Consider the following 27,915-nt stretch of genomic DNA (forward strand, 5'->3'; position numbering starts at 1 on the left):
CAAAAATTTGTCTATCTCAACCTTGCATACATATGTGATAGCATTTCCCTGTCCAGCTCTGTCAGAATATTATTTGTTTCACTAAGATCACCTCTCACACCTCTAAACATTAAGTGATATAGACCCAAACCTGCTCATTTTATTCCTCTTAAGACAACCCGGTCACCTCAAGGATTAATCTAGAAAATCTGATCTGAATTGCTTCCTGTACAAGTATCTCCCTTCCTCAATGAGGTGTCCAAAATCATACACAGAACTCTAAGTGTGGTCTCAGCAATGCTGAGAGCAGTCATAGCAATATTTCCTTCTTTAGAATGACATCCCTTTTGGAACAAAATGCATCTTTCATTTTGCTTCCAAATTACTTGCTGTGTCTGCACACTGAAGTCTTGTGCTGTGTGAATAATGTCATCTAGATCTCTTTCTTTAAAATCATACTGTGGTGTCTCTTTATTTAAATGATATTTTGTTTTCTATCCTTCCTATCAAAGTGGATAACATTACAGTCTCCTCAATTATACTCCATGTGCCAAATTTTGACCGTTCACTTGACCTATTGAAGTGACTTTGCATTCTTTCTGTGTCTTCCCCTTCAACTTCCATTCCCACTTTTGCATGTATCATCTGTGAACTTGACTACAAAGTACTTAGTGCCTTCTTCAAAATCATCAAGAAAACTGGGGCTATGGAAATTTGCGGAGAATGCAAGTGTGGGGAAGTTTTGAAAATTACATTGAAAAACCAAGGCAGTAGTCAGGATAATAATAACTAGACTATGATGAGCAGAGGAAGAACATAGAAATGGCAGAGCACGGTAGATTTCTACTAAGATAAAATTAAAGCTGTATAGTATTCAGAATAAGATAGATCAATTGAGGATGCAATAGAAATATGTGCATATTAACTGAAAGCCATTATATCAAGTGACCAGGGCTACGAATTGAAAATTCAGGCTTATTTGACATTTTGATAGGATTTGCAGAAAGGCAAAGGTGGAGGCATGGTCCTATTAACACTGGACGAGAATCTGGCTCCCAGGACCAAGATATGAAATCAATCTGAGTGGAAGTAAATACCAAGCAGATACTCGTGTGAGCACAAGCTGTCATGCCACTGTACTGAGAGCCATGTCAGATGTCATCTACGGCCTTCAAAGAAAAACTGTAATGTATCACTGTTGTGAAAACTGTGCTGAGAAAGTAATGCTTTCAAGGGAGCCATGAGTGAATTGACCCTTGATTATGAATCATGCGGTATAAAGACTTAGGCCTGATCTTTACATTTGAACTGTTGCTGTAGTATTGAACCATCAGATTTTTTTCATTCCTCTTTTGTAAAATAAAATTCATTTCTCATTACACTGTAGAAAATAAAGTAACTGATTATGCAGTGATAGCACATAAAAGGAATTCATTATTTATTCTGTTGGGATAGGGAATTAGAACAAGGCAGTGACACTGTGTTCTTTGAACCCTTTAATGTTTCATTGCCTTACAATAAAAATTCCAGCCCATACATGATCGTACATTTGTTCTGCAAGGCTAAACAATAATTTCACTGTCCAATAGAGTGATAACTAAAATCAATAAATGCACACGGCTGAGCAATCTCTTGGCAGATTTCATCCATGTCATTGAATTATTTTAAAGTGTGCCTGAAATTCCAGAATTAATCCTTTTATCTGTGCCGAATGTACAGAATGAAAGTAGAACTGCCCGGCAAGCTGGTCAGCATATGAGATGGACGAGGTAGATTAATTTGTCACATGTGTTCCTGCCCAGGCCATTTTTCTTCACCAGATCTGCAGCAGCTGGGATTGACTTCAATCCGTCCAAGCAATCTTGAAAGAAAAATGTAATAAAATGTCAAAAAACTGCTGCCGCTTGCTTTAACTCTCCTACCTTCATGCCTCCGCAGCCATCACGCAAGTTCAATTATAGTTGATACTAATATAATCACATATACACAATTATACCCAACTGCTGCTGGCCAGATGATGTAACTAGTTTAAGCTGGCTACCTCATTTCAGCAGCAAGTTTTTGTCGTCTTGAAGTGGCATATCTTGTTAACTGATTGAGAAATCTATTGGTTGGCTGATTAAAACTTCTGTAGGGCTTGTTTTTATTGATTCCTTCAGCCTCCAGAGGCTGAAATGATTTTAAACATTCCAGTGTAACTTGCAGATCTAAGTTAGAATGCTGCTAAATTTCTTTCAGATGCTGAACTATGATTATTTTGTTAGCATGTGTTTGAATGCCTTTGCTCTGACAGAGGAGATACAAAGGTCTGGTGTACCAGTTGGAAGGTGAGCTTTTCCTTGCAGACAACTGGGCATGAAGAACCAATTCCCAGTAAAAACAGCTAAATGCAATATTGGTTAGTTCATTTAGAAAGAGCTGGTACAATTCACTCAACTGGAAAAAGACTCAAGAAAGTAATATAAATAATAGAATTCATGGTGCCTTTTCATTGAGGATCTGACAAATTTGTCACAGAATATTCACCCAAGTAGAAGAGTTGCAGAAGTTGTTACTGAGCATATTCTGTGAAAATACTGTACTATTTATGTCATGCTAGCTTTGATTCTTGCAACAACAGTACCACGTATGGCAAAGGAGCAGGAGTAGGTCATTTGACTCAACGAGACTTCTCCAACATTTAGAAAGCCGTGACTGATCTGATTATAACCTCAAATCCAATTTTCCCTCAACCTTTGTTAATACTTCACCCCCATGTTTACCAAGAATCCATCCACTTCTGCTTCAAAAATAGTCAAGGTTTCTGCTTTTAGCGACTTTTCAGGAAGAGAGTTTCAAAGATACATGACTTTCTGTGAGAAAAAATTTTGCCACATTTCTGTATAAATCGCAATTCTTTTTTTTAAACAGTAACTTCTGATTCTAGATTCTCCAATAAAAGGAAACATCATGTACACATCCATCCTGCCAATACTCTTTATGATTTTACATGTTTCACTTAAGTCCCCTGTTATTCTTCTGAACTTCAATGGATCCAAGCCTGGTCTATCCAACCTTCCCTCCTAAAACACTTGGCCCATTTCAGTATTAGTCTGATAAAACTACTCTGAACAACGTCTTCCATTTCCATCTTTCCTTAAATAAAGTGACTAGTACTGCACACAGTGCATGAGATGTAGTCTGATCAGTGCCCTCTATAACTAAAGCATAACATACTTTTTTTTGTTCAGTTTGCCCTGAAATCAATGATAACATTCTATTAGCTTTCCTAATTACTTGCTAAGGCACACTGGAGAGTTACAGGCTACATGTTTCTTCTGCTGAAATATATACTGCTATTGTACTGTAAGACGAACATGTTCTTCAGTAATGCAGGGACAAAAATTAACAGAATTGCAAGTTCTGTATATCACTGGAGTGTTGACTTTGGCTCAGTAACACAATAAAGTTTGGAATGCATTGGATAGAAATTTGCAATGATTCAGATTTGATGTTAAACTGAACTTTCATTTGACATTTTTGAAAGTCTGCAAATTCTATTTTTTTACTGAACTGATTTGTTGCCCTATAGCGCGTGTGTGCGTGTGTGTCTATGCAAAAGTGCGTGAAAGATGAAAATGCATTTATGATCCTCAGATGGATCCTTTCAGACTGGAGGCCTGTGACCAGAAGTGTGCCACAAGGATTGGTACGGGGTCCACTGCTTTTCGTCATTTATATAAATGGTTTGGATGTGAATGAATGAGGTATGGTTCGTAAGTGGGCAGATGACACCAAAATTGTAGGTGTAGTGGACAGCGAAGAAGGTTACCTCAGACTATAATGGGATCTTTCTCAGATGTGCCAATGGGCCGAAGAGTGGCAGATGAATGTTAATTTGGATAAAAGTGAGGTGCTGCATTTTGAAAAGTCAAATCAGGACAGGAATTTTACACTTAATGTTACGGTCCTGGGGAGTGTTACTGAACTAAGAAACCTTGGAGTGCAGGTTCATTGTTCATCGAAAATGGAGTCACAGGGAGATAGGATAGTGAAGAAGGCATTTGGTGTGCTTGCCTTTTTTGGTCTGTGCATCGAGTGTAAGAGTTGGGAGGTCATGTTGCAGCTGTACAGAACATTGGTTAGGCCACTTTTGGAATACTGTGCACAATTTTGGTCTCTCTTCAATAGGAAGGATATTGTGAAACTTGAAAGGGTTCAGAAAAGATTTACAAGGATGTTGCCAAGGTTGGAGGGTTTGAGCTATGGGAAGAGGCCAAATAGGCCGGGGCTATTTTTCCTCGATCGTTGGACATTGATGGGGTGTCCTTATAGAGGTTTATAACATCATGAGGGGCATGGACAGGGTAAATAGACAAGGTCTTTTCCCCGTGAGAGGGAGTCCAAAACTAGAGGGCATAGGTTTAAGGTGAGAGGGGAAAGATTTAAAGGGGACCTTGGGGCAGATTTTTCATGCAGACTGTGATGTGTATGTATGGAATGAGCTGCCAGAAGAAGTGGCAGAGGCTGGTACAATTACAACATTTGAAAGGTATTTGGATGGGTATATGAATAGGAAGCTCTTAGAGGGATATGGGTCAAATGCTAGCAAATGGGACTAGATTAATTTAGGATATCTGTTTGGCATGTATGAGTTGGATCGACGTCCCTGTTTCAGTGCTTTACATCTCTATGACTCTAGCATACCACTCTGACCTCTCAGTCACAAAGTTGTGTGTTCAAGTGCTACCCGGAGGTCTGAGATCATGATCCAGTTGTTATTCCAATGCAATACTGAGGGAGCATGAAAAATTGGAGGTGGTAATCTTTTATATCGTCTGCCCTTTCAATTGAATATAAATCTTCCCCTAGCTCAACTCAGAAAAGACATTTCTTCCTGATGCTCTGACCAATATTTATCCATCATGCAATATCATTGGGAAAATTACCTGGGCATTATTTCATTACTGTTGTAATACCTTGTTATGTCTGAACTGGTTATGAAGTGGTTTAGGATTAATGTCATGAAAGGACTACATGAATGGATGTTCTTTCTATTGTAGACAATGTTTTCTAATGGCTGTTTCTTCTCCTTTTTATTACCAGACAAAGCCAGGTCAGACAACCACTGGAAAACCTGCAGTGAAACAAGCAACTGCGCCACAGCAAGCTGCTCATGTAGCGGGTATGTTTCCTGGCTCTAAGATGCGTCAAAACACCAATTCTAGTCGAAAGGGAGAATGTTCACATATACTCCGGAATTGTGATTATCTTCATTAAAAGGAAACGCTGAGATGTTGTAGCTCAGTTTGGAAATTGGGATTACCATTGAATATTGAAAAGTAAAAAGATCATATTTTACTGCTGTAAAGCATTGTGATGTACTCTGTTGGATGTATAGTTATACATCAAGCTTTAAAAGCTTATTGCCCGTAAGGTTGCTGGAAATGTGAGCTGTTATCAATCCCAAGAGGGCAGCAGAATCTTGGTGACAATAGGCAGTGTATCTCCTTACTTACAAAAGTTGAAGCGTAAGCAGACGGAGGACTAAGAAGGAAGGTGAATTAGAGGGAATTAATGTAATTTTTTCTCAGATACTGAAAAATAAATAAAGACAGGAAATAAAATTGTATTGAGAAGGAGTATCACGCTGCATGGGAAGTAGAAGAAAAAGATTAATTTAATCATGGAACTTTTTAAACATCTAAAACAATTCACAATCTCAAAGAACAAAATTCCTATGTAATGGTTTAGCTTCTGAGCAAGAGAGATTACGTGATAATCATTACTATTCCTTATCACTGTTAAAGTACTTACGCTGCTAATTACAAGACTTGACTTCCTGTGACAAATTTAATTTGCAAATAAAGTGAAAATGTTGCAGCTTTGTGAAAAAAAGACAGGAAAATTGAGCACAAGTCACCATGGATCAGTTCCAATCAGCCAACAACTAGTGAAAATTCGCAAGTCACTGGGGCTGTTTCTTCCTTGCAGCAAGTTACTGTCTGATTTGCAGATTAATAATGGTGTGTTCTGATCAAATGCTATTATTTTCTCAGCAATATCCCGATTGGATTGATGCCTGAAGAATGGATCAAAAGAAGGGAGAAAGGCATATATTCGAAGAAAAATGCTTAACAGAGTGATAGCTGATCGGGAACTCATCCCTTCCCCCTCTTCCTCACCTTCAATAAAAAGCATGCTGTGAGGGAAGGGACATGGGCTATTTAGGAAGAATAGCAAATTGATTACATATTTGATGGAAATGAGCAAACATGATATGTGATGCCAAGTTTTCTGAGTGGTAGTAAATGAGCAATGGGTAGAGGTGTTCTGTATTCTTCCATTCTGTAACCACTTCTATTCACTTTGAACATTATTAATATAAATATATGTCTAGAACAAATGTTAACTTTAAGTTGCCAATGATACCAAACAGAAGTTACAGCTTTAGGAAGCTATATTAGGATATTGATAAAATGGAGGCAGCAGGAATAATCATGCTAATAATAATATGTAAATAATCAGTATATTCTGAATCACGATGGGTCAGACTGTGGAAAAGCAGAACGTTTAGAGGCAGGGAATGAAAGACAGTACCTCAGATTGATGAGGCTGTAAAAATATCTCTTTGAATTCTAGTTTATATCTTGAGGTATAAAATTTAAAATTGAAGAGGCAATGATAAGCCAAAGTAACTTTAACATCTTAATACAATTTCAAGTAGAGGAATTTTAAAGAACAGGATTTTATACTACCGAAGAGGTTTTGAGACTTAGGCAAGAAAATAATGCAGACTGGCTAGAACAAAAACAGAAATTTTTGGAAAATCTCAGCAAGTCTGGCCGCATATGTGGAGAGAAATCAGAGTTAAATGTTTTGGTCCAGTGACCCTTTTTCAGAATGCACAAGGGCCAGAAGAGTGGTCACTGGACCCAAAGCAGTAACTGATTTCTCTCCACAGATGCGGCCAGACTGCTGAGACTTTCCAGCAATTTCTGTTTATGTTTCAGGTTTTAAATATCTGCGGTTCTTTCATATTTTTGTCAAATTAACTAAAATGTTGCCTGCTGGGGGGAAACTTTAGTTCAGATTTGAAATGAATTGAAAAATAACATTTTTTTTCTTTAGAAGAATAAGATTGGGGCAAATACAATATGCGTTTTTTATCTTAGGAAAGGATGGAAAAGAGTGGTTGAAAACAGACCTTTTCCAGTAATTAAGAATTTAAAAATTAAGGGCCATGTGCCTGGCTATCTCGATGTCTGTTTCAAACTATACTTGCAGCTGATGGCTCATTCATTCTTTTTTCCATTATTTCAGGGTATCATGGAGATCTGCTTTTCTTCCTCCTGCTGCACAGTATTGACATTCACTATCTATGTTCTATGTTCTATTCCTGATCCAACCCAATTCTTTGTTTTTCCTTCAGATCACACCTCCTTAGCAGGCACAACATCCAGTAATCCAGTGCTACAATGATCAGTTCACTGCACATCTACTTTGCACAGGATACAAGAAAGTGTTTGACATTTGGTTGGTGATAATTTGCAACAAACCCTTTCTGATTGGCCTTTCTTTTAACTTATTAACATGTCAATAATCAGCATTCCTCTGAATTTTCTTCCTTTGTTCCTCTAACATAGAACATTTGCTATGCTGCTGGATTCTTTTCCATCACTTCTGTGTGAATTGTTACATTCAGTAATCTCACCCTTCTTCTGTTTTCTGCATCTTAATTACTAAGCTTGATCAAATGAAATGGTACATCCCTTTGACATAAGCATTGACATAATTTTGCATTCAAATGGGGTCAACATGATTTGATATCAAATGTTATAATCAGAATGAGGTTTTCATCAGTGCTTCTTGTTATCTTTTGACATCAAGAGCAATCATGATTATTGGCGTCAAAAGTGATCATTAGGCATTGAAAGAAATCATTAAACACCAAAAGCATTCATTAGGTCTCCTCCCATTAACACCACCATTGCCACAATCACCATGCCCTCGCACCCATTCCAACAGGTGCTACTCTCACATTTTCTTCTCCTTTTTGACCCAAACCCCAGCTGATTTTGTTACTTACCCGAATGGAGCGCTCCTAACGCTTCTCCAATCCGTGGTAATGGGAACTGCAGATGCTGGAGAATCCAAGATAATGAAATGTGAGGCTGGATGAACACAGCAGGCCCAGCAGCATCTCAGGAGCACAAAAGCTGACGTTTCGGGCCTAGACCCTTCATCAGAGAGGGGTATGGGGTGAGGGTTCTGGAATAAATAGGGAGAGAGGGGGAGGCGGACCAAAGATGGAGAGAACACAAGATAGGTGGGGAGGTAGGGAGGGGATAGGTCAGTCCAGGGAAGACGGACAGGTCAAGGAGGTGGGATGAGGTTAGTAGGTAGGAGATGGAGGTGCGGCTTGGGGTGGGAGGAAGGGATGGGTGAGAGGAAGAACAGGTTAGGGAGGCAGAGACAGGTTGGACTGGTTTTGCGATGCAGTGGGTGGAGGGGAAGAGCTGGGCTGGTTGTGTGGTACAGTGGGGAGAGGGGACGAACTGGGCTGGTTTTGGGATGCGGTGGGGGAAGGGGAGATTTTGAAGCTGGTGAAGCCCACATTGACACCATTGGGCTGCAGGGTTCCCAAGCTGAATATGAGTTGCTGTTCCTGCAACCTTCGGGTGGCATCATTGTGGCACTGCAGGAGGCCCATGATGGACATGTTATCCAAAGAATGGGAGGGGGAGTGGAAATGTTTTGCGACTGGGAGGTGCAGTTGTTTATTGTGAACCGAGCGGAGGTGTTCTGCAAAGCGGTCCCCAAGCCTCCGCTTGGTTTCGCCAATGTAGAGGAAGCCACACCGGGTACTGTGGATGCAGTATACCACATTGGCAGATGTGCAGGTGAACCTCTGCTTAATGTGGAATGTCATCTTGGGGCCTGGGATAGGGGTGAGGGAGGAGGTGTGGGGGCAACTGTAGCACTCCCTGCGGTTGCAGGAGAAGGTGCTGGGTGTGGTGGGGTCAGAGGGCAGTGTGGAGCGAACAAGGGAGTCACGGAGAGAGTAGTCTCTCCGGAAAGCAGACGGGGTGGGGATAGAAAAATGTCTTGGGTGGTGGGGTCGGATTGTAGATGGCGGAAGTGTTGGAGGATGATGCATTGTATCCGGAGGTTGGTGGGGTGGTGTGTGAGAACAAGGGGGATCCTCTTTGGGCGGTTGTGGCGGGGGCAGGGTATGAGGGATGTGATGCGGGAGATGCGGTCAAGGGCGTTCTCGACCACTGTGGGGGGCAAGTTACGGTCCTTGAAGAACTTGGACATCTGGGATGTGCGGGTGTGGAATGCCTCATCGTGGGAGCAGATGCGGTGGAGGCGGAGGAATTAGGAATAGGGGATGGAATTTTTGCAGGAGGGTGGGTGGGAGGAGGTGTATTCTAGGTAGCTGTGGGAGTCGGTGGGCTTGAAATGGACATCAGTTACAAGCTGGTTCCCTGAGATGTAGACTGAGAGGTCCAGGAAGGTGAGGGATGTGCTGGAGATGGTCCATCATGGGCCTCCTCCAGTGCCAAAATGATGCCACCCTCACCCCATCCCCCTCTCTGATGAAGGGTCTAGGCTCGAAACGTCAGCTTTTGTGCTCCTGAGATGCTGCTGGGCCTGCTGTGTTCATCCAGCCTCACATTTCATTATCTTGGCTTCTCCAATCCGTCCTTGTTGCCATGGCTTGAAGCTACTATCAAACACTGGACCCAGAACACTGGCAGAACCTCTCCCTCCATCTCCACCTTAGAGCTCTCTAATCTCCCCTGCCCACTAGTGGAATAAGGGGTCTAACTAGTCTTCTGCTCTTCCCTACCATCTGTAACATGGATCACAAAGTACCTGAGCCCCATGTTGAGACCTGCAATGTAATGACTGTTGAAACCTATCACACATCCTACTGCCCCCATTGACCTCATTGTGTAAGGACGCAACCCAGCCAGGGGCTGTGTATGTGGAATTTGTACTCAAGAGATACCCATGCTCAAAGTACCCCAATGAGAGTGTGTGTGTGTGTTATGTGTGCGAGTGAGAGTGACCCTCACCTGAGTGACAGTCATTGTTTGTGGAACCTATGCCCCACTGTTCCTACCACACCCCCCCCCCAACTCACACTCTCTCACACACACACACACACACACACACACTCTTCTCTCTCACACACGCACACTCTCAGACACATGCACGCGCACGCACACGCACACACACACACACACACACATTCTCTCTCTCTCCCAAAAACAAACTCTTTTTCTCTCTCTCACACACACACATGCACACTCTCAGACACACACACACGCACACACACTCCTATAAGTTCCAAATAAGCCCCTATAACCTCTAAAAAGTATCTGTAGCAAGCTCATGATCCCTGATTATTTCACATTCAAACATGCCTTCCCTTTCAAATGAAATTTATTTTTGTTTCTGAACTGATACAACTCAGTAAAGAAAAGAATTTCTTTTTGAATCTATTCTGCAGACTGCATGAAAGTGTGTTCAAGCAGAGTGCAGCCCTAATTATTCAGATGTAGGAAAGCACCTAACCCTTCCCCACATACATACTTGTTCACCCTCTCATTCAATTCTGGTGAGGCAGACCTATAAGGCCTGCTGCCTATCTGTTCAGGACTGGGGGCTTGAGAATATTAGCTGGAGCTCTCCCTGTCTACTGGTGACCTCCCTTGTCACATCTCTGAACCTGACTGGCTCTGAGCCGAGACATTGTGGATCGGTTCACAGAGCATCTGCGCTTTGCATGCAGCAAACAACTGGACCTTCCTGTTGCCATCTATTTTAATTCCCTCTCCCGCTCTCCTGGTGACATTGTCCATCCTTGGCCTCCTCCACTGTCAGAGTGAGGCCAAATGTAAACTGGAGGGACAACACCTGATGTTTCACCTTGGACGGTTGTAGCCCACTGGCCTTAATGTTGACTTCACCAACTACAAAAACCTTCCATCCCCAGCCTTATTCCATGTCCAGTCTTCCTCCTGCTGACCTGACCTAACCTGTCCATCTTCCTACTCACTTATTCCGCTCCACCTTTCCCACAGACCAATCACAAAAACTCCCTACGTGCATCCATCTGTCACCATCTCTCCCACCCTTCCCCCAGCACCACCCAGCTCCCTCTATATTTTTCTGGACTCCCCTCCTCCTCCTCAGCCCTGACAAAGGGTTTCGGCCCAAAACATTGACTTACCTGCTCCTCAGATGCTGTCTGACCTGCTGTGCTTTTCTAGCCTCACATCTATAGACTGTGGCTTCCGGCATCTGCAGTCCTTTTTATCTCTGAGACATCATGCTTTCCTGATTTACCCCAGCCGGGATTCTAGGTTTTCGGTGGTCTGTGCATACTCCAGCATATTTAGCAGTAGCAAGAAGCGAGACTTTAAGCAATATTCCCAGCTGCTGCCCAGAGGAGTCACTGAGATGTCCATACACGGGAGAGTGGAACAGCAAATTTTGGGAACCCCAGGATAGTTGGGCCTAATGTCCTCCCCATTATGATAACTTTGTTTAAACCTACTATGTGCCCTTTCCTTGTATATGAATTATGCCCATAAGGCTTATGCCTACATGTGTATTAGACTCAATGGAGCTGGCCAGATTCTGAAGAAGCCCAGAGAGTTACTGTATTTGAGAAGTACGTATCATGGCTACGGCTATTGTATGGTTGAAGGGCCCTGATTGACATGAACAAAAATCAGATAAAAATGTTAGCATTGGAAAGGAAAGGCATTTCATAAAATCACAGATATGGGGGCAAATGGAGCCTCCTTTCTATCCACTAGTAATTTGTTAATTGTTAAACAACCTACAATGCTTGCAAAACATATTGCATCAGCTGTGATTCAAAAAAAATCCATGGCATGGTATTTATAATGTCATCTGACATTTGAAACTTAGACAAATTCTGCTATGATCCCTTCAACTTAGAATCTTTCCACAAAAACAAGTTCTGGTCACTTTTGATAATGGGAACTGCAGATGCTGGAGAATCCAAGATAACAAAGTGTGAAGCTGGATGAACACAGCAGGCCAAGCAGCATCTCAGGAGCACAAAAGCTGACGTTTCGGGCCTAGACCCTTCATCAGAGAGGGGGATGGGGAGAGGGAACTGGAATAAATGGGGAGAGAGGGGGAGGTGGACCGAAGATGGAGAGAAAAGAAGATAGGTAGAGAGGAGAGTATAGGTGGGGAGGTAGCGGGGGATAGGTCAGCCCAGGGAAGACGGACAGGTCAAGGAGGCGGGATGAGGTGGTAGGTAGGAAATGGAGGTTCGGCTTGAGGTGGGAGGAAGGGATGGGTGAGAGGAAGAACAGGTTAGGGAAGCAGAGACAGGCTGGGCTGGTTTTGGGATACAGTGGGGGGAGGGGACTAGCTGGGCTGGTTTTGTGATGCAGTGGGGGGAGGGGAAGAACTGGGCTGGCTTTGGGATGCAGTAGGGGTAGGGGAGATTTTGAAGCTTGTGAAGTCCACGTTGATACCATTGGGCTGCAGATTTCCCATGCGGAATATGAGTTGCTGTTCCTGCAACCTTCGGGTGGCATCATTGTGGCACTGCAGGAGGCCCAGGATGGACGTGTTGTCTGAGGAATGGGAGGGGGAGTTGAAATGGTTTGCGAATGGGAGGTGCAGTTGTTTGTTGCGAACCGAGCGAAGGTGTTCTGCAAAGCGGTCCCCAAGCCTCTGCTTGGTTTCCCCAATGTAGAGGAAGCCCCACCGGGTGCAATCTGGTCACTTTTAAATCCAGTTGAATGCTTCTGAGTGCATTAAAAGTAATAAATTAATGCCAAATGATTGCAAATATTGGTTGGGTACTATTCATGTCAGCTAATGGCATGTGATATTGGTTCATCACTGCTTTGCTTCGAAGCACAGATGATCTCAGATGATATTGGTTGAATGCCATTGAATGCAAAATGATATCAAGATGCTATGGCCAGAGTTTTTCACATTTGAATATGTCTTGTTTGACTTTGCCCTCTATTTTTTCCTCTAGAAAATGACTGAAACTAAATACACAACACAATTTATTGCAGATAACACATAATCCTTGTCCTCTGCTGAGTCAGTTGATCTTAACTATGAAAGGGAGCATGTGCAATTTCAGTGTTTGCATGAGAAAGCAGAAACATCAAACAGGACTCTTAGTAAAACTGCCATTCATGAGCTTTGTGTCAAAACTATTTGTGGCTACAAGTTGCTATTAGAAGACAGGAAAACAGGGTGAAAACAGCTTCACAAATTGATTCAACTAACACGAGAAGGAGTAATGGGTGTGGGGGGCACAGGCGATGGATGGAAATAAAATTTGAAGGAAATAGTTATGATGTTGGCAACATTCACTCACTGTATAATCAAGAAATCTAAATCAGAGCAACGTTTTGGCCTCATTAGTATATTACCAGTTAACAAACACTTGATTTCATCTCTCAGTTTGTGCAGGAGAAATGTCCTGCTAAAATGAGAGGGGGCTGGGATCTGCGCAGTCCAACTTCTCTGTTTTACTGCTGTCTCAGAAGACATTCCTTGTCATCTGTCGTGGGATCAGTAGTTCCATCTATGAAACATTATATGGTGTATGCAAGCTACAGTCGTTAAAAGTTGAAACTAACTTGTCTGTGTCGAATTGGTTAGTCAAGTAAAGTTTACCCAAATTAGTAGAATGATTGTGACTGTCATGTGAGAAGTGGTAAAATTGCTTCCCTCTCTTTCTACAACTTGTTTGACCACAACAGGAGTTCTAAAATAATTTGCTTGTCAATCCAGTGAGTATTGAACTGTTAAAGTGCTGTGAATATAGAAGACACAAGCACTTTGATTCTAAGATTTAAAAGAAAGGGAAATAAAAGAAAAAGAAATAATTATGCCAGTAGATAAATATATCTGAAATGCTTGAACTCACACTCAGATGTGCATCCATGATATTTACACTCACAGAGAAGTAGGTTCCAAGGAGGGATAGTAGGTTAAATGAAACAAAACTGCAAATGCTGGGGATCTAAAATGAAAACAAAATTTGCTGGTGAAACTCAGCAGTTCTGACAGATTTGTGGGAAGAGAGCTGAGTTCCCATTTCAGGTTGATAGTCCATCATCAGAAAAGACTCTTCATCTGTTCTAATGAAGGGTCACCGACTCAAAATGTTCACATTACTTTCTTCCCACAGATGCTGTCAAGATCTACTGAGCAATTTCTGTTTTTGTGGTAGGTTAAATTTTTTGGGTATCCAGAAAAAGTTAACCTTGTATGGGTCCTGTAGGTTGATAAGTTGAATAGTTTCAGTCTGTGTTCGATGATCCTGTCCAGATTCTGCACAGACGCAATTTAAGGTCTTCATTGGATAATCTGTATCTGTTCCTCTGAAAACTAACACCTTGTTTGCTTTATCATTGAAAATGCTGCCTATTCTATCTTGCTAGTAAAATACAAACTGGGACGCACTCGCAGAATAGCAAAAGAGAATGACACCCCTCAAATTTTCGGCTTGCTGTTATCCATTTGAGATCTGTCTGACACTGGAAAAATAGTGTCTTACCACAACATACATTAACAAACTAACCAATTACTAATCATGGTCATATCAAGCTGGAGAACCTGCATTCCAGCTCCACTGTTTACAGTGATTAAGTGGTCAGTGGAGGAATCTATTCTTACGGGATTTTTGTCTGAATACCTTTTAAGTGATTTTAATGGTTTGGTCTGCACTCATTAAAGAACAGACTCTATCTGAATATCTGTCAGGAGTTTGGGGGATGGTCCATTCACACTTGTTAAAACTGACTGCCCTTGTGGCATACTTATAGATGGCATGACTCCTTTCTGATAGATTTGTAATTTGAAATGTAAATATCCGGCTGCTTTTCAAACTGCTGTTTGGGTCACTTACTATTGTTGGCCTTTAAAAAAAATCCTCTGGTTCAGCCAAATCAGTGAATAGGCATTTTTGATATAAAGACATGATTTTGTAATATGATGTGCCTATTCACATTCATTTGTGCAGCGTACACTGTTTTAAGATGAGTAAATCTAGCATGAGCCCTGTCGCAAGCAGACTGAAAATCGAAAGGTATTAACACTGCATAATGTAGGATAGATTTTAACTCTGAATCATTGCCAAGCTTCCTGTCTATGAATCACTGATTTCAAGAACTGAGGCTTCATTATCATAACACTGGCTGCTGTCTGTATCTGATGCATGCCACGAAGCAACAGGCTGTTTACGAGCAAAGATCAGGAGGTGTAGATACTTGGGTAACTCCTAATTAGCTTATACAGGGTCTATGGGTGAAAGTGAGTCAGTGCCTTCCTGTGGGTTTCAGCATCATGCTCAATCAGTTACAGGACCCCAATTAATATGTGACTCAGACAGACACCTCATGGACACCTCATTTCCAACCTCCTCCAAATATTTCAGTACGTTTCCCAACAGACATTTATTGGTTAACAAATTGTTGAGGTGTATTGCTGCAATGAGTAGTCTTGCGATACATAATTCAGTAATCACGAACTGTATTTCTATACGATTTGTAAATATTTATATTTTTTGTTTGGCTTTGATTTTAGGTTCCAAACCAGGTGAGGAAAAAGAGGGTGATATCGGAGCTTTTGTCTCCAAAATGTTGCCGGGAGGAGCAGCTGAGCAGGCTGGGAAACTGACTGAAGGTAAGGAAAAAAGATGGTATAAGAAAAGGTCAAAAAAACACTGGACTTATTTGTAACTTGCATGGGTTAAAATGCTGAAGACGTTCGCAGGTTCGATGCCTGTCAGATAATCCAACTATGTTGCACTACTCGCAAGAAATATTGATATTATCTATGATCTTGTTCTCTCTCCTTTCAAGTTACATTTTCAACTTAGAAAAACATATCACTAATAATAACTTTTAAAAGTAAATCTCTCTGCATTGATTGTTTAGGGTATTTCTTTAACTTTTTCCTTTGTTTATCAAAGTGAGGGAATGGAACACTTCCCATTTCTGGGACCCGACCTCAGTCTGAAGCATTCACAAGTCAGCTCAGGTGTACTGTACTTTGCTGCAGGATGCTGACTGTTTCCTGACAGAATGCATACTGCAACCATTGTAGTATTTTCCATTTGCATCTCTGAGTGAGATTGTCAATATTAGAGTGAATTATTGCTAACCCCAGCACTATTTAATGACTATCAAAGCCATTTGGAACTTGAAGGAATGAGGATCGATCCATTCATTTGAGTGAGCAGATTTCAGCTGAACTGGTAGTTAGGATACTTAAATAACTAATTAGCGTGGTGGGGAAGGAGAAAATCATCTTGGATTCTCATTCCTGGTTGCTATCCAGCAACCTCTGCCAGGAACATACTTATGTGGAAGTACATCTTGCTCCGATTTCCTCCTACAGTCCAAAGATGTGCAGGCTAGTTTGATTGGCCGTGCTAAGTTGCCTGTAGTGTTCAGGGATGTGTAGATTCGTTGGGTTAAAGGGTGATGGATCTGGGTGGGATGTTTTGAGTGTTGGTGTGGACTTGTTGGGCCAAAGGGCCTGTTTCCACTCTGTAGGGATTCTATAAAAAAAGGAGTTTGAACTTTTAGGAGAGGAATGGAAATAGAAATTGGTTAATCAACAGTCCTGCTGTGATCTCCAGCACTTTTTGTTTCAGTACAGATTTCAGCATCTGCAGTAATTTGCTCCACCACATAAATTCTGCACCATTTTGTGGTTCTTTTTCCGAAATGTTTGCAAGATTCTAATTCTGATTCAAAACCCATCACTTACATAAAACGTATTACCTGTGATAGAAAATATTATTGAAGCATTGCTTACTTAGATTGTGCAAAGGGAAAATTTACTCATTGGAACAAGGAATTTCATCAGCGTACACTTTGAAAGGACTGTTACAGTGCATTAGTTTAAGATTCTGTGTTTGTTGGGGAAAACAAAATTATTGGCACAGATGAGCCTGAAAGTCACTTCAGACAGGAGCAACTGAGACTGAGGAACTTTGGTGGATAGCTAATTTTCCAGAAATTCTAAAGATTTCTGCCTTACTGCCAGTTCAGTGCTCTATTGAGATCAATGAACATAAGATAAAGAGGTGTTTCCTGTTTCCTACATTTGTCTTGTTGCTAGTTCCGCTTTAGATCTCTCTTCACAGAAACCACAGTCTTCTAAAAGCAAGTATTTTGAATCTAACCCTCGTGAGCCTTTCTCAGTGATGCCAAGGACCTTTCATCAGGGCAAATAATTAGGGATGTAAAAGTTAATGGTAACAAAGTGTGAAGCTGGATGAACACAGCAGGCCAAGTAGCATCTCAGGAGCACAAAAGCTGACGTTTCAGGCCTAGACCCTTCATCAGAGAGGGGGATGGGGAGAGAGTTCTGGAATAAATAGGGAGAGAGGGGGAGGTGGACCGAAGATGGAGAGAAAAGAAGATAGGTGGAGAGGAGAGTATAGGTAGGGAGGGGATAGGTCAGTCCAGGGAAGACGGATAGGTCAAGGAGGCGGGATGAGGTTAGTAGGTAGGAAATGGAGGTGCAGCTAGAGGTGGGAGGAAGGGATAGGTGAGAGGAAGAACAGGTTAGGGAGGCGGGGACAAGCTGGGCTGCTTTTGGGATGCAGTGGGGGAAGGGGAGATTTTGAAGCTTGTGAAGTCCACATTGATACCATTGGGCTGCAGGGTTCCCAAGCGGAATATGAGTTGCTTTCCTGCAACCTTCAGGTGGCATCATTGTGGCACTGCAGGAGGCCCAGGATTGACATGTCGTCTGAGGAGTGGGAGGGGAAGTTAAAATGGTTCGCGACTGGGAGGTGCAGTTGTTTATTGCGAACTGAGCGGAGGTGTTCTGCAAAGCGGTTCCCAATCCTCCACTTGGTTTCCCCAGTGTAGAGGAAGCCACACCGGGTACAGTGGATGCAGTATACCACATTGGCAGATGTGCAGGTGAACATCTGCTTAATATGGAAAGTCATCTTGGGGCCTGGGATGGGGTTGAGGGAGGAGGTGTGGGGGCAAGTGTAGCACTTCCTGCGGTTGCAGGGGAAGGTGCCGGGTGTGGTGGGGTTGGAGGGGAGTGTGGAGTGGACAAGGGAGTCACGGAGAGAGTGGTCTCTCTGGAAGGCAGACAAGGGTAGGGATGGAAAAATATCTCGGGTGGTGGGGTCGGATTGTAGATGGCGCAAGTGTCAGAAGATGATGCGTTGTATCTGGAGGTTGGTGGGGTAGTGTGTGAGAATGAAGGGGATCCTCTTTGGGCGGTTGTGGCGGGGGCGGGGTGTGAGGGATGTGTTGCGGGAAATGCGGGAGACGCGGTCAAGGGAGTTCTCGACCACTGCGGGGGAAAGTTGCGGTCCTTGAAAAACGTGGACGTCTGGGATGTGCAGGAGTGGAATGCCTCATCGTGGGAGCAGATGCGGCGGAGGCGGAGGAATTGGGAATAGGGGATGGAATTTTTGCAGGAGGATGGGTGGGAGGAGGTGTCCACTTTAACCAAGGTAATTGTCATTAACAAAAATTCCATCTGCTTCAATAATGTTCTTCAGGGAAGAAAATCTGTTCTTACCTAATTTTTCCTATGTTTGATTCTGGAAAAACAGCAAAGCAGCTGACCCTTAATTGGCCATTTGGCCAATACATGCCAGCCTAGTCAGTTACACCCATTTCCTTGAATTAACTTCTAAAAGAAATCTCCACATTGTGATGCATTACTAATGTGTGTTTGTTTCAAAAAGCTGTCAAATTACTGAAGGACACACACCACATTATCATGGCCACATGAAGAAAGAACTTAAATTGTTTTAAAAGCTATGCTTCCCTCCTTCCAATTTTGAAATGAGCTTTGCTGGATGAAACATAGCCCTGTTGACCATATGCTGCAAGTTGCCCACAATTTATGGAAGGATTTCAATCAGCAGCTACCAGGTCAGAATTCAGCCAACATCTTCTTGGAATGTCACACCCTTGCACTGTCTGAAACTTAAAGACTGCAAACAAAAGAATTCTCCCTCAGGCACTTCTGAATGAAGAGGAGCTATTAAAACTCATTTTGCCCGATGTGACACTAACAGCTCACTACTGATCTCATTACAAAGGAGCAATGATCTTGGCCAGAGAGGTAAAATCCAATTAATATTGAGAAAATTCTTCATTAATTTGAAGCCTAGTCATCCAAGAACCTTGTTACATGACTTTTCAGATGAAGAGCCCAGACCCAACACATCTACTTTCCTGCTCCTCCAATGTTTTCTGACCTGTTGTGCTTCTCCAGCTCCACATTTTATTGACTCTGACTTCCAGCATCTGCAGCCCTTACTGTGTCCACATGACCAAAATGTGTGGTCTTTGCCAGAAATGTTTCAATGGAAAACATCTTCTGAACCCTTGCTTCAGTTTGGCATAAAGCAGTTTGCTGGTAACATTATGTCAGTATGTTAAGAAGCTAACTGGTGACACCACAGCCCGACACAAGGTTTAGCTAAGTCAGTCTCTAGTAAATCTCATTTGAAATCTAGTTCCCAGAAGAGCCAAAGGCTCTTTTCTTGAAGAGTCTGTACACATGCATCATTTTGTTGCACACTCATCAACTTCAAAGGAAATTCTGAAACTCCATCCAACTTCACCCACCCGACTGCAACCTGCTGGGAACAAAAACTGCCGCTGGAACTGACGTCCATGACTCAGACAAAAAACTTGTGAATTAATGTCAATATCTTTGATTTAATAGTTGCTTTTAAATGTAATCTCTTACCTTTCCTTCTTTTTCTTTTCTTTATATTTGTCTTTATTATGCAGATATATGTATTGCATCTATGACTCCCAGGTTTGAACACATGAATAAACCATATTCTGATTTCACCTGTAATAGAATTTATTGTGGGCTGTTTAAAATTAAACATTACAAACAAAGCATGGAGGAAATCACACGGTCTATTAAAAAAAGAGAAAAATAATTTTAAAAAATTAAAAATACATCTTTGCTTCCTTCATAACAGATATTCTACTAAGTTAATGATTAAGAGTGAGAGCAATTGAAGTGCTCGCTAATAATTCCAGTATTTAAACTTTATTGTTTGGTGCCCGGAGATATTCTGCACTCGTCTTCAACTACTTACTGAATATTTTCTCATACTTCCGCAAAGGAGCTGTATCTGATTATGGGAGGAATTGCTCGAAATAGCTGCTGCCAGTGTACTGCTGGATGAAAAGATTTGTGGAATTTGAAAATTTGTCACTGAAATAGTTTTACTCAATTTCTACTACCTTATGGGAATATTTGATCTGAAGATAAAAATGCACAAAGATGTTAAGTTATAAATCAATCATGAAATTATCATAAAGATTATGTTCAAGTTGTGTGAGCTTGAAATTCTTATCAGAAATAAGAACAGGAGTTGACCATGTGCCACCGAGAGACTGCTGCGCAGTTTAATCATTACTGGTCTTCTGCATTAATTCCCTGTCCACTCCCCACTGCCTTTGATTCTCAGACATATTCAAAATCTGTCTACATGAGCCTTGAATATATTAAATAAAGAAGCATCCCAAACCTTCTGAGAAGAGAATTCCAAAGATCCACAGCCCTCCGAGTGATCTTTTCTTAATCCCAGCCCTAAATTATTGAACTCTCACCCTGAGGGCCTGCTCCAGATGTTCAGCCCAGAGGAAACAAGCTTTTAGTGTGAAAACTGGCAAATTCCTCCTAAAGAATACAAAGTTCAGTAGATTCAAAAATCATCTGTGGTGCTGGGTGGCATAAATACACATCCAGGCAACTAATGAGGTGCATCCTTGATTGCTTTGGCTGAGGAGTACATAAGTGAAATAAGTGACTGAATGACAGTACCAAACATTCTCTGGCAGTAATTGTCAATCTCTGTCTGCAAGCTGCTATTAGTAGAGTAGTGCAGCAGAATTATTAAGGCTTTGCTTTTGACAGTGACATTGAAAACCCAGAACTAGAAAGCTTTCCACATCAAAGTACTTGTTTCCCTTGCCTTGCTAAACACGTAAGTGTGGCCTGTTAGACATCACAAGCCTTTTTGCGGAAACCGGTGAACATCTTGGAGTTATGCCAACTTTCCTCTGTGTGTTTTAACATAGGAATTCTAGTAACATATATTTCAACTTGGATCTCAATTTGCTGGTCAACAATGAAACGTTTTGCTTAAACTGTAAAATTTCAGCCCAGGCTAAGAATTGTGTTTCAGGCAGCATGGATCCTATTGAAAATAGGCATATTTATATCACTTTTTATGACCACTCAAGGCACTTTACAATCAATCATACATTTTTCAAATATGGTCATGGTTGTAATGTAGGACCATGATTGACACACAACAGGCTCCCATGAACAGCAATGGTATAATGATCATATAACATAGAACGGTGCTCTTCTTCAAAAATAGTGCCATTGGATCTTTTGTGAAGAGCGGAGACCTTGGTTTAATGTCTCATCCAAAACAGCCTGTACTTCCTCATATTTTGCACCGGAGCGTCAGCTTAGATTTGATGCTGAAATGCAGGAGTGTGACTTAAAACCAAAACCTTCTGACTCAGAAGTGGTAGCATGACCAGCTGAGCCAGTACTGATGGTATTGCTTTTCAGATGAGACATTAAACTGTTTTTCCGCTCCAGTGGAATCCCACAAATCTATTGTGCAGAAAAAGCAGAGGACTTACCCGGTATCTTGTATTTGTCCCTCATAACACATTCACTATGTGATGATTTAGAGTGCATATGTGCCTGATTGTAAAAATATGATGTATCTGTGATACTAGGAGTTTTAAAAAAATGGCTTAAAATGCAACTATTAATTTTTTTCCACTTTCTAAATCATTTTTGGATTATTTCATTTATGAATATTTAACCATAATGCTCTTTCCAGCTTAGAGCACACATCAAACCTTGCATGATTTTCTCTTTTGATTGAAGTGCCATGGGGATAATTATATAGTCAGAGTAGGCTGAAATATCTAATTATTGTGTTGAACTTCGTACAGTTTTAATACCAAATGTGCTTCAGCTACTGCAGCTTGTGGTTGAATGAGGAGAAAACTTGTATCTTTAATTTTTCTTTTGCAGGCATTGCTTCTTTTGGCCGTAAATTAACTTCGTTTTGGTGATCATGCTGCTGTAAGGTATGTATAATGTGTTTTTTGGAAGGACGTGAATGGCTCAACGAATGTTCCCTGTTTTTTCACCCATAATTACACTTATAACCTTGACAATGCAATTAATTTTAGGATTGTAGTCAGCCATACTTCAGAATGAGCTTCTTAAAGGAGTAAGTTTCAACCTCTCATTTTGATTTTACTCCCTTTATCCTTTTCTAAATGGGGTGAACGGCTGAGACAGAATTTCATGAGGCATTGAAAGCCTTTCGGAACCTTTATCAATTTGTCTGATTTGTAATTAATAATCTGCATTCAGAAATTCACTGAGCTGGTCAGATTCACAGAATATACTTCACAATTTGGATGGAAGGAGTAGCGTATGCATTTGCATTTAAGGATAAGATTGAGAAACTAGACAAAATATTTGGAAGAATGCAAGACAATGGAAAAGGCAAGTAAATGCAGTTAAACACAAGATTTTATATATTGGAATAAAAGTATAAGGTAAACTCCTAATGAAGAGAAAGAGAAAACATTCAGATCGAGAAAACATTGAGATCAGTCTGAAACAGATTCTGCATTGACTGTGTTATTTCACGGCATTGTTAATAAAGCAAGGCTGAGTTTCAAATCGGCACCACCTCTTGGTGGTGCAGAGCAGAAAGAAAACCAATGTCAATCCCAAGCAACAAAACGGAACTGCCTGTCTAAAGATAGTGCTGCCTGGATATAAATTAAGCATGACAGAACAAAATGTATTTTGTCCTTGCAGCCTCCCTCTTTCTCCGTACCCATCAAAAAAGAGGAGACTGGGTCTTGGAATAGGCCTTCCCACCCTCCCCACTTGCCCTTCTCTCACTGGGACACAAGCCTTAGCTTCATGTCTCCGACCCCTTGTCAGTGCCACGTACGTGCAGAATGTGCGGTGACTTCATTGCGATGTGTGGATGCGTGCTATAGCCTTTCGTGTTATAAGCAGGTGGCATCACCGGCCACTTTGCACTTGCACATTGGCCATTTTGCATCATTGATAATCATTCCACTAAGACACACAGAATGCTGAGTTGCACATCAAATTCTGCACATTGCGCTTGCCGGGCTATACGGTAAACCTTCACTTCTGGCTAGCAAAATGTAAAGAGAAAAAATTCTGGACTCTTCACTACAGCAAGGAACTGAGAACAAAGGGACACCTGTCAATGCTATTGGGAGTAGAAAACATTAATTATTTCAAGTTAAAGAATTAAAGTTTTTAAGTTAAATATGCTACAGAATAATCATTTTAGGAGATCAACATGGCACGGTGACTGAGTGGTTCACACTGCTGCCTCAGCACCAGAGACCTCAGACTCAGGTTGGATTCCAGTGTTGGGCAAATGTCAATGTGGATTTTGCACATTCTCCCCATGCTTGTGTTGGTTTCTTTCACGTGCTCTGGTTTCTTTCCAGAGTCTAAAGTTGTGTAGGTTAGGTGGACTGGCCATGTTAAATTGACCTGTAGTATCCAGGGAAGAGCTACGTGGGTTAGCCCTGGTAAATATGAGTTTATGGGGATGGGGTGGTCCTGGGTGGATGCTGTTCAGACATTTGGTACAGACTCGATGGGCCAAATGGTCTCTGCCGTACTGTCAGAATTAAATGATTCTGTGATCTTGACTTATGAGCTGTCAAATAGATTGATTAGTCGATAACCATTATACGATCAGAAGTAATTCATGCACCAGGTAATTGTGTCAGTCAGTTGACTAAGTAGCTAGCATGTGATGCAGATTGACATTACAACTCAGGTTTGATCCCCATTCCTGCTCTGCAAGTTCAAGGAGAACGATCTCCTCACCTTGTCCCACACTTACAGAGTGGTGTCACTTAACCAATATGTAACTCAGCATCTTTTCGTAATGGACACAGATCCTTTGTGGATAATGGCTAATTTCATGACCATCATTACAGTCTTAGTGTTTCCAGTAATTATCATAAAATAGCAAGTTTAATAATAAAATAGCAAAACAATGGCATTTTCTATATGAGCCTACAGTATAACCAGAGCCAAACATAGGCTATTGGACATTTTTTATGTTGTGTTGGGAATCAAGCTGTGCATTTAATCAATTGCAGTAATGGTTTAGTTGAACCCTGCCACCTTCACAGCTCTGCCAGAATTGTATAAAGAGCGGGATGGCCGATTGTTAGATTTTCCACCCTGTCACCAGTGGTCAATTAGTTATGATTTAAGTCATCTCACCCTACCACCACTAGTATTAACACAGTGGCATATGGGCCTATTGACATGCGTTGTGCATGATAGGTTAAACTGCCTAACTTGCTTGTAATCTACCAGGAGGTGGTAGGAGGAAGGAGTTCCATGTTCAAAAGCATTCAGTACCAGATTGAGGGGCACACCATTGGGAAGGGGGCCCATGCTGACAGCCACAGTTTGACTCTCAATGTTTACTTTCATATATCACTCACACCACTTCCCTAACTCTGCAAAATCTCTCCTGATGTTACCTATCTGTGGCCTGGATTGCTCTCAATCCTGAACCTCCAATGAACGTCATTACAGCAGTAACAGGTACTACCTCCCCAGTGACATTGCTGTCAAAAGATCTGATGATTTCTGATTGTCTAAAAACTGTAGGTGGGCCATGTTTTCTGTGCATGAACTTGGCTTTTAGCCTCAAAAGTAACTCAATAGAAAAGGCAGCAATGTCATTCTACATTTTAGATATTAGTGTTTCATTTAGGAAGAGTAATCATTTTATTTCTTTTAATGAGTGGTTGATATTACATATTTAATAGTTATTTAGGTTTTGAGTGCCCTCTGGTTGGTTATAGGAAACTTGATGTGGGAGTGGAGAGAGATGGAACATACTGAAAAAACCTATGAAGACTCGAATACATTGAACAAGAAACCTAAGAGCGTGGGACTCTGTGTAACTCGGTGAGTAGCTAGAACCATGTAGGAAAGATGTTTTTCCTTATCCTGATTTGTGAACAAATAATTATGTACAGAAGATCTGCTTGTTATTAACAGGACTGCCAACACTGAATAAATCTGCAGCCATTTAGGGCAAACCATAATCATGAAGTGATTGCATTTGTTAGCTTTCAAAGGATTTAGCAAGCATGCAAATTATAGATATAAAACATACCGTGAGCTGTGAATTGTTCTGAAGTGAGCACAGAAGATTTAAGTGTTGTAATTGTAATAATCCACTTTTATTTAGAACGGCAATGTTCATAAATAACCATTTTAATGAAATTCCATAATGATTTGCAGTTATAGTTAATGAACTGTGCATATGAAAGTATTAGGCTTTAAATCTGAAATGACAACTTTCTTGCTATTTTTCATATGACCACCACAGATACACACGATTGAATTTCAGTGCAGGTTTGCAAAGGCAGATTATAAAGTGCAAAGCACTGTTATCCTTTTGAAGTCCATTATTGTTGTTATACCACACATCTGATTGGTATTTTTAGGAGGAAAGAAGGAAGGTAAATAGCAATCATTCATTCGTACTCAATGTTCCATTAAATACGCTTTGCCTGCATATTTTGTCGCTTCCTTAATAACTGCAGTGACAAAATATGAGAAATGTAAATTAAGTTTGCATCAAAGGTTTCAAGACCTCCTCAGACTCAGAAGCACAAATTAACTACATGTTTTCTACAATGCTATGGTCCAATGAACTCTCATCTCTTGCTTTTTCTAAAGCCACAACACTGCCGTTAACTCTGAAACCACTGTTGTCACCACAGTGAGCCTGCTGGCTAGAAATTTCCAACCCAAGAGCTTTCCATACCATCAAATAAATCTCCATCAAAATCAAAGGTTAAGTAAGCTTCTGTATTCATTCTGCATTAAATGGGAAATACAGCAGAGAAATACCACACCCACTGCACGTGCGTTACTGTCAATGTGGATCTGTGGGATGAAAGTCAAAGGAATTAATAACTCATGATGTGTAAAGGGTTATGAAACTATACTTGAAATATTTCACTCACCTTTTGTCCCAATACATAAAGAAATAATCACAGCTCAAAAAGGTTGTAAGGTAATGGCATATTTCTTAAAGCAGCATCTGTTAATGTGGTGAATGTTTTCCGTTTTTGGTAATGGAGTTATTAATGCACAGCTGAAGATTCTTAAAATATCATTGAAAATGATGGTTAGAAAAGGAAAATGTTTGCATATCTTAAGAGCATTATTAATGCTGAAAAAAGAAAGCTGGAGATATATTAATGAGCTGAAGTCTAAAGCTAAACATTTTTAGAGTAGAAGTTAGTTTTGCTCATTCATGGATGGTGAACATTGCTGACAAGGTCAGCAATTGGTGCTGTGGTGGTGGACGAGGTGCCAATCTAATTTCCTGGATGGCATTAAGCAACTTGAGTGTCTTTGAAGCTCTTCTCGTCCAGGCAGGTGGAAGGTGTTAACAGCATGGTCAAGACTAATACTTTGTGGATGGACACAAATGAAGTACAGGCTGTTACCAGAATGAACAAAGACTTTGCTGTAGTAGTCAGAATGAAAGTACAGAGATCTTGATTTAGCCAAGAGTACTCGAGAACAACCCAGCTAGATACCTTCTCTAATCGAGCAGACTCAATAAACAATGGACTTCTCTGCTTTTGTTTTGTGGTCTAAAGAACTCAATATGAGATATATTAAGAAAATTCCAACATTTTGGTCAATTACAGTTGTAGAAAATTGTCTGAATCTGATTCTTTTAAAATTGCTACTTTTCATTTGCTTTTATTTTTCGGAAGATTAATATACATGAACATGGAATAATGACTTGCCTCCATGTTATTACAATCCAAACATATCTGCTAATAAACCAGGATAGCTCAGGAAGGATATATTAGTTTTGGAGTATGTACAACATACGTTTGCAAGAACAATGCCTGGACATCAGAGGTTAAGTCACGATGAGAAATTACACAAATTAGTCCTGTTTTCTTTAGAATTTGAAAGGTTAAGAGATGATATGATCAATGTATTAAAGAGATTTACAGGAAAAAGTGAGAGATAAACATTAATTATTTCCACTGGTTGGATTCTGGAACGAGGGGCACACTCTAGACCAATCAGGACAGATATTAGGAAGCACTTCTAAGTACAAAGGTGGGGTAGGTGTTCGGCACTGTCTCCCACAAATGGCAGTTGATGCTATAACTGTTGTTAGTTTTAAATCTGATATAGGTGAATAGTTATTAAGCAAAGGTATTAAGTGGTGTGGGCCAAAGATGGGTATGTGGAGTCAGGCCACAGATCAGCCACGATCCCACTGAACAGGGTCAAGGAGCTGGATGGTCTACTCCTGTTCCCATGCACCTAGGACAAATATTGTTCACAAGGTGAAGTTGGCTGTAATGAAACAGCCGAAATCCAGATTTCAGCCTGAAATTTCATTTTCCAATAAGCAATTTTGCTTTATGAGTCTGATAGACAGATGATTGATTGGAGAAACAAACCAATAGTAACTTTCTACACGTAACTACAGCTATGTAAATTATTAAATTAGCTACTCGGAAAAATCTTGCCTTTACAATATCCAGAGATTAATGAAAAAGAACGGAATTAGAATATTGATTTAACTGTACAGTTGATTAATTACTGAAATGGATTAATTTCTCTGGGTTGAGGATAGACCATTAATTACACCAAAGTACATCAGTTTGATATCTGCATTTTAGTGTAATTTCCTATGCAGTGTGTAGGGGTTCTAATGGTTCAAATTGATCATCCACAGTTTTTAAATGTGGATGAAATATTTTCTTCATCTACCCAAAGTATGTTTTTAAA

General features: G+C 40.9%; 1 protein-coding gene and 1 long non-coding RNA gene across 12 annotated transcripts in view; one reads left to right on the top strand and one right to left on the bottom strand.

Moving 5' to 3' along the window:
- bsnb (bassoon (presynaptic cytomatrix protein) b) overlaps positions 1-27,915 on the top strand; it is a 468,557-nt gene that overhangs the window by 331,674 nt on the left and 108,968 nt on the right. For all 11 annotated transcript variants that reach the window (XM_048547454.2, XM_048547450.2, XM_048547451.2 and 8 more), the window contains 4 exons: positions 5,065-5,143; positions 15,574-15,672; positions 22,069-22,124; positions 24,936-25,041. In XM_048547454.2, the coding sequence (XP_048403411.2) occupies positions 5,065-5,143; positions 15,574-15,672; positions 22,069-22,109 (219 nt within the window). In that variant the 3' untranslated portion in view covers positions 22,110-22,124; positions 24,936-25,041. The remainder of the gene's footprint in view (positions 1-5,064; positions 5,144-15,573; positions 15,673-22,068; positions 22,125-24,935; positions 25,042-27,915) is intronic.
- Positions 1,484-27,915, bottom strand: part of LOC125460242 (uncharacterized) — an 84,490-nt gene continuing 58,058 nt past the window's right edge. The window contains exons 2-3 of the long non-coding RNA XR_007249226.1: positions 19,735-19,842; positions 1,484-1,840 (exon numbers count right to left, since the gene is read on the bottom strand). This is a non-coding gene — a long non-coding RNA (uncharacterized LOC125460242). The remainder of the gene's footprint in view (positions 1,841-19,734; positions 19,843-27,915) is intronic.

The sequence above is a fragment of the Stegostoma tigrinum genome, chromosome 11 (assembly GCF_030684315.1).
Source record: "Stegostoma tigrinum isolate sSteTig4 chromosome 11, sSteTig4.hap1, whole genome shotgun sequence".
NCBI lineage: Eukaryota > Metazoa > Chordata > Chondrichthyes > Orectolobiformes > Stegostomatidae > Stegostoma > Stegostoma tigrinum.